This window comes from Triplophysa rosa, linkage group LG19, assembly GCF_024868665.1.
Source record: "Triplophysa rosa linkage group LG19, Trosa_1v2, whole genome shotgun sequence".
NCBI lineage: Eukaryota > Metazoa > Chordata > Actinopteri > Cypriniformes > Nemacheilidae > Triplophysa > Triplophysa rosa.
Genome location: NC_079908.1, coordinates 5782968 through 5796833, shown reverse-complemented (window position 1 = coordinate 5796833; position 13866 = coordinate 5782968). Strand labels below are relative to the sequence as shown.

Below are 13866 nucleotides of genomic sequence, written 5' to 3'. Positions count from 1 at the left end.
CGAAAAGGAGGGATTGAGAGACAAAAGTCAGGAGGGGAGAGAAAGCGAGGGAGGCGGGTTCATTCATCACGCTGATACCTGCTTGCAGGTGATAGATGGATAGATGGGGGTGCAAACTCAATAATACTCACTCTCGCAGGTTATTCACAGATCAGCGAGCAGCTCTGCTAATATAGTGATGAAATGCTTTACCGTCCTCACCCGCATTATCCCTCAAGTTTTGACAGCAGAGACTTTTTAATTTCTAAATAACCTTTGGCACTCTGACTGCCGTCTTCTGTCTTCCACGGGCCGTTCTGGTTCCTCCGCCTCGCTCGGCCGGGATGTCGCGGGGACGATGCATTTGATCCATTCAACCCCGTAAACACATTTGGCCGTGACAGGTTATGATTTGCACCTGCGATCGAGACGCTCCAATCAAACAGAAACAGATTGAGATGACCGGCAAATGCATTAATTAGTGGCGATGATTGTCTTCGCAACATTCCCTCACACGTTTCCTCTCCGTCATTGGTTTTCCTCCCCCTTCCCGGGGAGCAATAAACATTTAATTTATTCAGATCCAAACAGGATTTAATTTTCAGAGAGAAAGGACTGCCAGCCAGCGTGGCGCTTTGTTTTCTTTTAATTATTGGCCAGCCATTAGCCCCCCGCTCGGGCTTCCTGCACCCGAGATTACAAACGAATTTTCCGGCAACGAACCTGACAGGTAAGTGCTCTTTGCCGCGCGCTGTAATTTTGTTTGTTTAGCATCTCCTGCAAGGTAAGGGGATTTATTGTCGACTCGCACAGAACGCGTATAAAACGCTCGCTTTTTTCGGGGCCTCCCATGGGCGCGCAAATTTTTCCGAAACCTAGTTAGGCTTTTGAGGAGGAGCGTGTCAAAATGTGAATTTGTTTTTTTCCCGTTGTGTTGCCTTAATCAAGTGAGTCGAGCTTTTCTTTTCTTTTGTTTAATAGACTGAGATCTAACAGGTCACCGGGGATGCATTTTAGATTAATGGCTTCAATTCCGGCCCATTATTGACTATCTGCTGGGAAATTGTGCAGACTGTTTTGCTCCTTTTGTTTAGAGAGGGCGAGCAGTCATTTTGGGGTTCTCATCAAAAGCAAACAAATAAGGGACTTTAGGATCGTGAGGTCATCATTTAAAAAAAGTTCATGATCGGTAAACACCAAGGTCTGTTTGCTGGTGAGTGACTGATGTTTGTCTGGTAATAGTGATGGGGAGGGTGGGGGGGAGGGTGGGCTTATTGTCCAGTGTCAGAAAGTCTTCCGAAACCTCGGATGTCAATTTTAATGGTTAGAAACTTCCAAGACCTAGTGAAAAACATAATACTAATAATAATGATTTATGGCAAAAAATAAAATGGGGAGATACGAGGTTTCAGAGGACAGCAGCGATATGTCACACTTTGGTGATGGTGATTATGGAATTAGCTAAGTGTCATAATTACTCAAAACTTTTCAACTACCGAAACGAAGTATAAATTAAAATCGAATGAAACACAAATAACCAAAAAAGTAAATATTTATCAAAGAAACTTTAAAGGTGCAGTGAACTGGCCGTTTTCATTGTTTTATACTATTGTCTGATGTCTACTTATGACGTTCGCGTGGTTTTTACATTCGAAAACATCAAAATCAATGAGTAATAGGCTATTTTCTACCCTGGTTTTGAGGCCGGCTGGAGAAACGCTCGGTTTTTAAGGGCGGGCCGCATAGAAGACTTGGAAGTAAACACCCACTGCTATGATTGGATAGCAGCTTGCGTAGTTGACTTAGTTGGAGCCTTCTGTGAATTTGGTTAGACACGTAACGTTATGTAACGTGAATTTACTCAAATTTACGGACTTATTTCCCGGATTTGATGTCAAGGCTTTGCGTATAGTTTGTATAGCCTATAGTTGTATGGTGTTTAGTGATATATGACCGTACATGTCAGCATTTGAGACCCGCGAACCGGACAGAAGATCACCGCTATCGCGGGTCTCAAATGTTATAGTTTTCATGATAAATAAACAAACGGTAGACTCCTGGCCAAAATGACCCAGCACCAGAAATAATATCAAAAGACTTCAAAACAGCCTCCATTATTCATAAAAGGTGGATAAAACCTTTAAAAATGATATATGAGCCCGCCAAATCACAGAGATGCCGATCACAATTATTACAAATGACTAGAGGTCCCCAGGTAATACTATCAGGGCATATCAAACGATCTCTAACAAAGCAATAGTGACGCATAGTACAAATATGTTTTACTCACATAAGATTGCTGCACCATTCCTATCAGATCCAATATTGACGGCACAGCACTGCTTTTTAATTTTAGTCTCTCCGCAAAGACTTGTTCAAGGAATCTGCGTTGAAATGAAGCGAACAAACGCTCAATGTTTTCCCCACGTGAGCTGGAACGTCTTTAAAAATGAACTTCAACCACGCATTCCTACTGTCGGAATCCGAAGGAAGGTTATGCAGCGACTGTGTTCTTCCACAACCAGGCACTGCACAATATTTTGAGATCTTTAATGGCATGATGCTTACACTCGCTCTATCCGGTTCCGTGCAGCTTGTGTTCAGTACTGTCATGCGCGAACCAGTGGGCAGGGCTCGAGAAGTAGGCGTTGATATTCTTCTGTGGAGGCGGTGTTCAACCTATCATAGATAGGTGCATTCCAAGACCTGCCATTCGCTGAGCCTCGTGTCAATAACTTTTGTTATTTCAGTAACAAGGGCGTTTTCAGGTCTGACACTTACAGGATGTTCGCTTGAATACGATTCTCTCTTATATAACAAAAGCTCGGTTTAAAATTGTGGTCCTAGTTCACTGCACCTTTAAATAGAATTTTTGTTTATTGAAAGTTTAAATTGGAATTTTTATATTAGCTTACGAAGTTTTTGATTACAATAAATTTGGTTGATTGTAGATTGACATTGTCATTGTCTAGCACATAAAAGACCGACACCTGCCTGACCTGGAAGACAATCGCCTATGTAGTCACATTTAATTGCTTTTTTAGTCTAGGGTTTATTTTTATATGTTTAAGGTTTTAAATTATTTTTATATTAATTGTTTTTGTTATTTAGTTTTATTTATATGTCATTTTTTAAACTTCATTCACTAATGAAGTCCTTCGAACCAAAACATTTGTATTCCTCCACATGTGAAATAAAAGACCATGTCTACACCGGGCGCGACAGGCGCCGCACCGCATCCAGTGTGGACAAAATGTAAAATTATAATGGGTTCTAATGCGTTTCTAATGTCTTTTGTCGCGTCGCTCGTGTCTGGTGTAGACACGGTGTCACTGAAACACCTTGGAACGCGCAGCATTATTTGATGCGTGGGCGTAATTTCAACTGAAAAATGCAGAGAGACATATTGAGTGGCCCTGCCCCCTTTTCAAAATAACCAATCGCGTTTAGTTTACGGCACAGTCAGCCTGGCAAAGCTGATTGTATATAATAAATGTGCGAACAAGTGGCTGATATGAGGCACCGCTTCCGCAGCTCTCATAGTGAAGGGGGCGGGACTCTTCTGGTTCTAAAGCGGATTTGATTGGACGAGAACTTTGACAAGAGGCTGAAGTGTAGCGTGATGTCATGGAATTTCTAGATTTTTTTAGACGCACGTACCTGGCTGTCAGTTTTGAACGCTTTTATCTTCTACAGTAAATGGGAATTTTGTCAACACGTAGGAGCATATTAGTTTATTTACGTCCTTAAGGCTAACGTATTTTTAATAAAAGGAAAAAAAACTTTCATGTTGATTTCCCTGGGGCTTTAAGTGTAAATCAAAGTGAAAATTTTATTGTCATTGTCACACGCATTTACGCACCAAATCAAAACGACATCAATACAACGCGCCTGGCTCGAAGTTAACTTCCGGTTTGTGTTTGGTTTATCAGTCTGGCTAGTGGCTAGTAATGTAACAATTTATTTTCTATTTAATTTATATTAATAAATATTTTTATTGTTTATTAATTGTATTCAATTAAATAAAAATATAGTCAATAGCAATTCTTCGCGGAGGTGTACCAGAAGGTACATTTTAGCTACATATTGTTTGTTTATGTTGAAACCATCTATAGACCACTTAGGAAGATGTAAACAAAGGTGGTCCAACATTGGTCCAGAAACACTACACAAACGTTTGAACACAATACAACAAACAGAACAATTAAGTCCAAATAAAAATGTACGATTTAATTATATATGTAAGATAAAAAATAATAAAATCGCATCTGGAACAGTGTTTACGTCTTGCGAAGTTTATTCAACCATATTTAAAATTTACCTTAATTTCCATTATAGATCACTAGCAGCGGTGGTCAGAGTACCTTAACTCGCAAACCAAAATTTGTTATAGATTACAGCCTATGGCTATCCCAACCTGTTATCTTTGAAAATCTCAGGATATGATACTGTTGTAATTCCAGCGGCGGGATAAAAAACCCTCTGTCCTTACAAGGCTGTTCAATTTATTTGAAGCTCCGCCGTGATGTTGCCATTAGAGCCCGAAGCTTGTTTGTGCTTCTTGTTACATTACTTTTTAATTACAGAAATAACTAGTTGGAGGCAGTTGTTTTGTGGAGATGTTGTGTGGGGGGGTGTAGGGTGTTAGGTGACGAGAAAAAGGGAGTTGTTGAAGATTTATTTTGGATGTGACCTTCTCCACACTCGCTGCAGCTGTAATCAGTGGAATTAATAGCATAATCAAATTATACACAAACTCATAAATCATCGGTGAGCGCGCTGTCACGGCGTCGAGCTATTAATGGCCTCCATTGTTTTGCTACCGTATTAAAAAATCACGTCCCCTGATTCCCGTCTTGATAGGAACTGAAATGCCATTTAGAGGCTATAAAGAGCAGGGGCTTGTGGGGTACTGGATTTTCACAACTGTTAATTTAGCCCCGATGTCGCCGGGGCGAGCGCCGGGGCCTGGAGAGGGAACGGCAGCACCCACGCACTCCGCCCGACTGCATCATTGCGGACGACAGCGGGCAGTTAATTAGAGTAATATCATCTTAAACGTCTGTCAGTTAGGGTTAATGACATCAAAGGGCTTCCTGTGGGCTTCTGTGGGGTACGGGAGATGGGTCCAATGATGGCTGGCAGATTTAGCCTCGTTTTTTTTGTGCGTAACCTTGTGCTTTATTAAGATGCCATGTTTCTGGATTAATCTGAGCAGACAAGGCCAGGAATTTTTTTTTGTCAGTTTCCTAGTGAAAGGGAAAGTGTGTCTTTTTATCTCACCGTCTGCTTTTTCAGATGTACACTATGTATTTGTGTAGAGGTGTGTTCCCTGGGAATCAAACTTAAAGGGATTGTTCACCCCAAAATGAAAATTCTGTCATAATTTATTCACCCACGTGTAGTTTCAAACATGACTCTTTCTTGTGCAGAACACAAAAGAAGATATTTTGAAGAATGTTGGTAACCGAAAACCGTTGGTCCCCATTGACATTGACTCCCATTTTGGGGTATCCCTTTCAGCTACAGAAAGACATATTGATATTTTCCAGATATCTTTTAGTGTATGTTTGTGTTTAAAGGGATAGATCACCCAAAAATGCGTCCTATTCACCCTCTGTCATTCAAAACCTGAATATGACTCTTTCTTCAATGGAATGCAAAAAAAGATATTTTATGAAATGTCTCGGTGGTTTTGTGTCCATACAATGGAAGTCAATGGTGCCCCAATGATGTTTGGTTATCAACGTTCTTCAAGATATCTTCTTTGGTGTTCTGCAGAAGAAAGTCATACAGGTTTGGAATGACATAAGGGTAAGTCAATGATGCAAGCAACATGTATACCTTTTGACTTTTACAAACTTTGTTGTATCTTTAACTTTTAAAGATCCTTCAGAATCTATTTGCCCTGCTGTTTATAATCTAATAAAGCTGCCACATTTCACAAGTCTTTATGACAAAGGGTGCTACTTGCGAAGTGACACATTCCAGGCTCTTTTTGCCATGTCAAGAGAATTGAATTTTGTCCTTTTCGTCTGGACAAGGTGTGATCAGCCCTTTTAATGTCACGCCATCAGCTGCGTTTAAGGGTGTCGCGACCATCCCTTCACATCAAACATGCATACGTGTTAACGGTACTTTTCCTCCTGCAGAATGTGCGCCGTGTTCGGAGGAATTTACTGTCTGCGACACTCCGTGCAGTGCCTGGTTGTGGACAAAGCATCGGACAAGTAAGTCACCTTTTAAACATTTAAACAGCAAACAAAACAGAAATGTACAGCCCAAACAAGTCGGTTCACCCGGCTCGGCAACCCCAAGGCTGATCAAGAGCTCATTTGTGTACGGGGTCTTCAAAAACAAGGCCAAGAGATGGCGCGCAAGAGCGAACGGGGGTGGATATTCGGAATATAGATATGAAATTAATTTTCAGGGAGACAGCCGTACCGGCCCCCCCTTAAGCAGCCGAGCTCAGAAGACAAATCACAGACTCTGCCACTTGGGCCGGCGATGAGTGATGCCGCTTTTTCCTCGTGGCCTTACCTCCACTAATTGATTTTCATCTGAAGACAAAAAAGCCCTCTGTTGCTGCCTCTTAAAAAATGAGAGTTCATCTCCCGTCTCCCTTGATTAATCTGTGCTGATAATGTGCGTCAGGCCCCACCAGAAAGGCCTTTAATGAGTTTCAAAGGTGGATTGTTGTCATAAACTAGGTTAGATCGGCCTTTTTTCCCCTCTCGGTTTATTCCTCTCTCGTTCGTTGGCCTTCTCTTCGGCGAAATATTGAGTTTCTTTCATCTTGCCGGTGAGTGACCCCGGGGGGCTTGAATTCCTCTAGATGTAACCCATGGATGGGGACTTGCGCACGCTTTAGATTCCTAGTGTAGTGTTGTAGCGAGCTAGTGTAAAAACTCTGAGATTAGTTACAGCTGCCGTTGAGCAAAAAGAAAAAAGCATGACATAGTGGGGCACCTCAATCACACGTCCAAATTCATTTGTCCGACCACTTTTGCGGTCAGTCCTTAAAAACTATGAGTTTTTAGTTAACATGAGTTAACATGTCAGTGATTTGTTTGACGTTCATCTTTTTGCCAAATAGACAAAATTTGTGTTAAATTTAAATATATATAAGTAAATCGTGCAAACCATACATGATATAAAAGTTAGCAAGTTATAAAGATACATACACATGCACTGTAAAAAACAGTAATTTTACAGAATATTACTGTAACTTTTACATCTTATTTTGGCGTATAATGTAAAAAACTGTTATTTTACAGTTTTTACAAATTTTTTAATGTATTTTTGAAATATTGTCAAATTACAGAAATAAACAATGCGAATTTCCAAGAAAAGCATGAAAAATGTCATTTTACGTGATTTTTTTTATTTTACAGTATATTTCTGGCGTCCCAGCTGCCGTAAATATATATATATATATATTTTTTTTTTTTTAAGCGATTTTTTTGCCTTACATCAAATACAATTTTGAAGTATAAAAAAAAGATAAAAACCTGATGTAATATAGACCAAATTTTTCTCGCAAAGAAAATAGCCACGGAACCTGGTATGGTGTTACAACTTCTTCAGTTCTACTATTTTTAGCATCAAAGTCATGTAATTCATATTCATGAGCCCCCCCTTTTTTTCTGCGCTGTTTAAGCAGGACATTCCACTGAGGTCAGTTTTAATACGTGACGTCTGTCCCTGGATCCTTGCTGTCAGTTCTGCCCGAGCGACTCGGCAGGAAGCGTTCGTCAAAACTTAACGTAGCATACGACAAACAACCAAGACGACCTTAATTGATAATTTAAGTTCTTCACCTTCTGATCGCCAGCAAGTATAAGAACCCCCATATAACCCGAGCGCTTAGAAGTTTCAAGGCAAGTTCTCTCATCCATACTGGATTGAAGCCAAACCCGGCTGTCCGGAGCTGTGGTGAGGGTCCGGGGAGAGAGCTGGCGGGGCTCCAAGCCACGGTGTTTGTAAAAAGCGAGTTTAGCGTGTAGCGCCCGTGCCCTCCACCGGAGGCACCCGCGTGAAGTTAGCCCCGCTCTGGAGGTTAGTGCCATACATCATCGATTAAAAAAAAGTTTCATGAAGGTGAAGGAAAAAAGCTGGCAAGGTGTCTGGCAGGCTGAACAATGATTTTAATTTCCCTGGCGTCATAAATTACCGCCCTATGTCTGCTCTTATTACAGACATAAAGCTGAAAAGGGTAGAGGCAGATTAATAATGCAGCAGACCCTCAAATCCCACCTGCCACTCCTTGCCGAGGAGGGTCCGGCACTGTCCGGTTAGTTACCACGTTGACGGGCAGCTCAATCACACGTCCAAATTAATTTGTCCGACCACTGTTAGCGGTCAGCGCGTCAACCAGACAATTGCTCGGCCGGTCTGTGATGATTTCTACTGTCACTCCGGGTTACTTAAGCAGCTGCCTCACACCCTGGTCCGGTTTGTCCGGTGATAATAATGCATATGCAATAATGCATTATTTGGCATGTTACTGCATATCGCATTTTCTTCAATATTATGCAGCCTAGTCCGGCCTAGTCTACACGATTCCTTCATCAATTGGCACATTTTTTATGTGGTATTTACAAAGACAAATTAGTTTGCCGCTTGTAATATTCATCACGGTGTCATTCAGCATTTGATCTGTTTAGCCTACACAAAACCACAATTCAAATTTGAGCGCATGCATCGTTGAGTGCAAGGTTACATGCTGATTGTTCAGAGGACGCTGACGGGCTTTATGAAGGCGATTTATGAAAGGTTATGATGATCTACACAGCTGACGCTGGCCTTGGTTGCAAGTGAAACGGAATCATTAGCACTATTTCAATGCTTTATGCACACTGACAAGAGTCTTCTGCACTTTAAAGAAAGCTACAGGACATCACAGAACCTTATGTTTAAAAAAACCCTGATATGATATCGACCAAAATTTTTTCGCCATGAAAATAGAGATGGAAGCTGGCATGGCGTTAAAAAACAAACAAACATTAAGGGTTTTTTGGGACAGTCAATTTTTGAAATGCTGTAAAAAACGTCAAATTACAGAAAAAGACTGCAGATTTACCAGAAAAACGTGAAATTTTACGCTAAACTGTAATTTTGCGCTATTTTACGGTATATTTCTGGCGCCCCAGCTGCTGGAAATCCGTTTTTTTACCGTTTTTTTTTTACAGTGTGGTCAGTGATCACAAGTTGCGTTCGGGTCCTTATTATTTAACCCTGCAGTCATAAGTGTAAATGGGTATACTGTAGTTTGTTGGTAAGATCCACAAGCCGTTGTAAGTTCGAGTGACCCGCTGTGGTCGCAGGTGTGTTAGTGTTGTGAAGTGTATCCCATATTGCTTTCTTTCACCCCATTGGTTGACGATTGATTGGAAACCCTCCGCTTCCTCCGCAAGTTCCTTCGAGTAAATAAATCTTCATTTACATAAACAGATCTGTCCCTTAGTCAATCTGCGTGTGGGGGGAGGATTCTTTCCGAGGCTTGACTTTTCGTCAGGGGAGGGAGACGCTTTCTTGCCCCTTTATTGTGTTGTGAAAGTCCATTTCAAGGATGTCACCCCTAGCCCATTAGTTTGGATAATGAGCCCTATAAAGCACATTTATAACTCTTGACATAACAAGCCAACAGATTCTTTTTCTCTCTCACCCTCTCTTTTTCTGTCTCGGTTACTGAGATTAAAGGAGGAAAGGTCAAATTTATGCTGTGGCGGTGTTGTGCCAGTAGCTCTCATGGTTTGCTTAAGGACCCAGATTTTGCTTCGGATGTCAAGTGGTGACCCTAAAGATACCCAACAGTATACAAAAGTAAATAAAAGTGTGCTGCGTTAAACCACACTCATATATTGGAAACTGTAAAGGCTCATCGTGTGAATAGCTTCAATTTACAGTCTCGTCCAAGTCTTGTCTGATGAAAGCAGTTTTTTGTAAAGAAGCTGATCTTGGATTAATCTTCTTTACTCTCGTGTCACAGAGTTAAAGCCGTGATTGATACACGCGGTCAGAGGATCAGCTGCAGTTATTTTGTGGTGGAAGATTCGTACATCAGAGATGAACAGAGACGCAGCACGGCACACGGGTAAGCGCATCACACACAACAAAAGTCAAATTAGTTTCTCTTATTAATGAGAAATTGTCGTTTCTTCCATGAAATAAAGATGTTGATCGTCTTATCCAATGAGAATCACAAACTCACATTTAACAGAGGTGATATAAAGAAATAAAGGGCCATGCTTGTAGTTCTCATGAGACAGTGAAAGGATGCGTCTTAATGTTTTACATAAACTTTACATACAGAAACTTGATACTTATTGCTCATTTGGAGCATTCTTGTTAAAGTTGATTCTTTTTGTGTAATAAACACTAATTGACTGTGTTATCCAAGACAAACCATTTCCCAAATAACTGTGCTAGTTTCATTTTGTGAATTAAATATAATTGTTATTATCTTTTGTACTTTTAATTATTTAGTATAGCAACATTTAATTCACTTTGTTAAACTTGTGAATTAAGTTTAACAAGTCGCTTTGAATAAAAGTGTCAGACAAATGTGCAAATATGCAACTCCATCCAAATGTCAACCTTAAAATGAAAATAAACCTAGTTTTAACCAAAGGTTTTCACCACACTGATAGGTCAGATGTCAGTATTTGGTGGCTTAAGTACCCATGTGAAGTCTCTCTTAAAGATTTTAAAGCATTTTTTTGTGTTTTTAAAGCATAGTTTTCCATAATCAGCTAAGTGAACCGTCACGTCCATAACGGTCCATATTCCACATAAAAATTCAAATAAAATTATTATTTTAAGTTCTATGAAGAGCCATTTCTTCTCCATTTTTTGGGGAGTATTATTGCTTCTGGTTTGTGTATTTTAATTCACAGATATCCTACAATGTTCTCTCTCAAAAACATGCAGCCTTTTTTGTCACATCCGTAACGCACAAATTTTTCTCTCTTTTAAAATAGAAAACTCGTGCATAGACTGATATTTCTCTAACGTCTGGACTCCATCGTCAGGAATTTAGTCAAGCATAAACACACGATTCACTATATTGTTAATAAATACATTCTCTGAGAATTTATATTTCAATTTTTGACTGAAAATGTCTCATCCATAATGAGTTTGTTTACACTTACCATACTGTGAATAAATTATTTCATCTTTTAATTAGTGTTTTAAAAATTACATTATGAAGATATTGAATTGATAAAATATGATCCATATGATTCTACTGCTCACATTTACATTTATTCATTTGGCAGACGCTTTTATCCAAAGCAATTTACATGTAGGAGAGCATATAAACATTTTGTCAACACGCTAAACAGTACTGTTAGTTTACAAGGCCATGCTACTAGGAGGATTAAAGCAAGGGAGAGAATGAACAAGATATTTTTTTTTTAGACGCAAGACAGTTATTGGTTAGTCAAGTAACTGCAGAACAGGTATGTTTTGAGGTGTTTTTTGAAGGTTGTGAGGGATGCTGCAGTTCGGGTGGAGGCTTGTGCCGCAGCTCATCATTGGTTTTTGAGCTTTTATTAACCAAACACATTTGCAGCAGTTTTAAAATGTCCTAGTTCTGTTCTGAGATTTGTAGAGCCCTTGGTCACTACAGGTTTGTGCTCTGACAATGAGCAGCCTGACTTCAGAACAGCTTGAAGTTCTTAGTTTCCATTTTTTGTATTACACTGAAAAAAGGGTTTCATTCAACCAATTGGGGTAAAGATTCACATCTGTATTTTATAACTTAAGCCAATGAAAAATAATAAAGAAAAGGTATATATTTTTAATTGGCTCAAGTTATAAAATTTAGATGTGAATCCTTACCCTAAAATATTTTAATTGGTTGAATGAAACCCTTTTTTCAGTGTACTTGATCATATGCGCTTAAAAAGTAAATGGTGACAAAATTGTATAATGCCGGTGAACTTTTCATTTGAATTGACATGTGAATTACATTAACTAAAGTGAAAAGACAAAATGTGATTTAGCATTATTCTGAAATTTCTCTATGTGTCTCAGTGTATCCGCCTCATTCTGACATTCATATGATCTGATGATTCCTCTTTTTCTCTGGAGTTGTGTTTAATGTGCTAATTGTGTTTCTCCATTTCACAGGCAGATATCTCGAGCAGTTCTCATCACCGACAGATCGGTGCTGACCTCAGAATCAGATCAGCAGGTATAGACTTTCCCTCTCTCTCTTTCTGTCTTTCTTTCTTCGTTCTTTTTCTTTCTTCGTTCTTTATCTGAGCATTTAAAGGGCATTTACCCATCTCTGCTTTATCTCTCTCTCTCTCTCTCTCTCTCTCTCTCTCTCTCTCTCTCTCTCTCTCTCTGTGTTTGGCTTATTTCTTGCCAGCCTTGCACTTTTTGCTTTTCAGCATGTATTGCATTACATCTTTTTTATGCCACATATCACATTTGGATGGATTCTTGGGAATCGTCCAAGATTCAGCAGGCAGAGAAACAACAAACATCAGAGGCGATTTGCAGGATCGTTACAATCGTTCTGACGTCCCGCTCTTGAGCGTAACGTTATAAAGTGAATTACGAGAGGAAAAAATAACCAGTTCAATGAAAGAAAGGTAATTCTGTTTGGAATCGGATAAATGATTTGTTCTCCCGGGAAAATGCAAGGCGACATGCGAGCGTCCCTTTTAGGCTGATTTGAGTGCCGTCCACCACAGGAACGGGAAGCGGAGAGGTCAGTTTGGCTTCTGATTCTCAGCCCGGGTCCAATTTGGTCTCCATCAGGAATTCACGCTTGAATATTCAAAGCAGATCAGGAAGGGACGGTGTGTGTAATTTATGCTCATTAGCCTCTCCGAACAGAAATTAATATCAGCGTCTTGACACAGTGTGGAAATGGAATATTACATGACTGTGTGTGACAAAACGTAATGAAATATTCAGCCTGGTTTTAATTAGCCGTTCGTCCTTTGGAATGACAGTCGCCGAGGAACGCGTGGAACGCTTACTCTTTCTCGCACACACTTCCTGGTGACACGGTGATCTTGTTTCTCTGTCCACTTGATTCAGAGCATCTTAATGGATTGTATGGAAAACATTATCTGGGTTCATGTAGTGTGAAGATGTAGACTGTTCAAAGGGACTATTCAGAAGATGTAGCCATTCAAATGGTTCGAAAAAGTAATTTTTATTGCCATTCATGAATTAAAGGTGCAATAAGTGATTTTTCGAGAAACATTGTTGATATTTGAAGTTAATAAACAAATACACTCATGGCTTTATTGCTCCTCCCTCAAAATAACAAACAACTGGCCACTGGACATCAAGAGCGCACACGCCCCCTTTTTCTGATTGGCTATGAGAGTGTTATTCTGATGTGTGCATCGGTCCAATCCACCTTGTTTTTTCTCTTATTTACACAGCCAACAATATATTTTTCTTTCATCACACACAGAACAGACTTTTAGCAAATATTCACAAAATTCTTCATTGGGTGTTGATTTCCATTTTCAAGTGTGTTCCTCAGATATCACTTACAGTACCTTTAAATTGAAGTCAGAGCAAGAGCAACTTTTATGTTACAAATAACACAGTGTAACAAATTGTTGTTTTGCATGACCTTTTCATAGTTTTTGTACAATTCTGTGGTGCTAATTACTGTGGTAATATTAATTTTCATGTAGCATCAATGTTTAAGTGTATGTTTAGCTCAAGTAAATTTTTATCTTATATTGTTAACTACGATATATATCGATATATATATATTGCAAATAAACAAAAACTGTACATAGAATACAATTTATTTTAAAATGTATTTTCCAATTGCCTAGAAATTTACCATGTTTCCCCCAGTTTTTTCCAAATTATTTTCCTAAGTATTTTCCAAAATTCTAGAAA

The 13866-nt window shown here is 39.5% G+C and overlaps 1 protein-coding gene across 1 annotated transcript in view; it reads left to right on the top strand.

The window, feature by feature from the left end:
* The window catches only part of chm (CHM Rab escort protein), a 53746-nt gene that overhangs the window by 26595 nt on the left and 13285 nt on the right, over positions 1–13866 (top strand). Inside the window, exons 9-11 of the mRNA XM_057360425.1 lie at positions 6132–6209; positions 9971–10075; positions 12115–12178. Coding sequence (XP_057216408.1) covers positions 6132–6209; positions 9971–10075; positions 12115–12178 — 247 coding nt within the window. The remainder of the gene's footprint in view (positions 1–6131; positions 6210–9970; positions 10076–12114; positions 12179–13866) is intronic.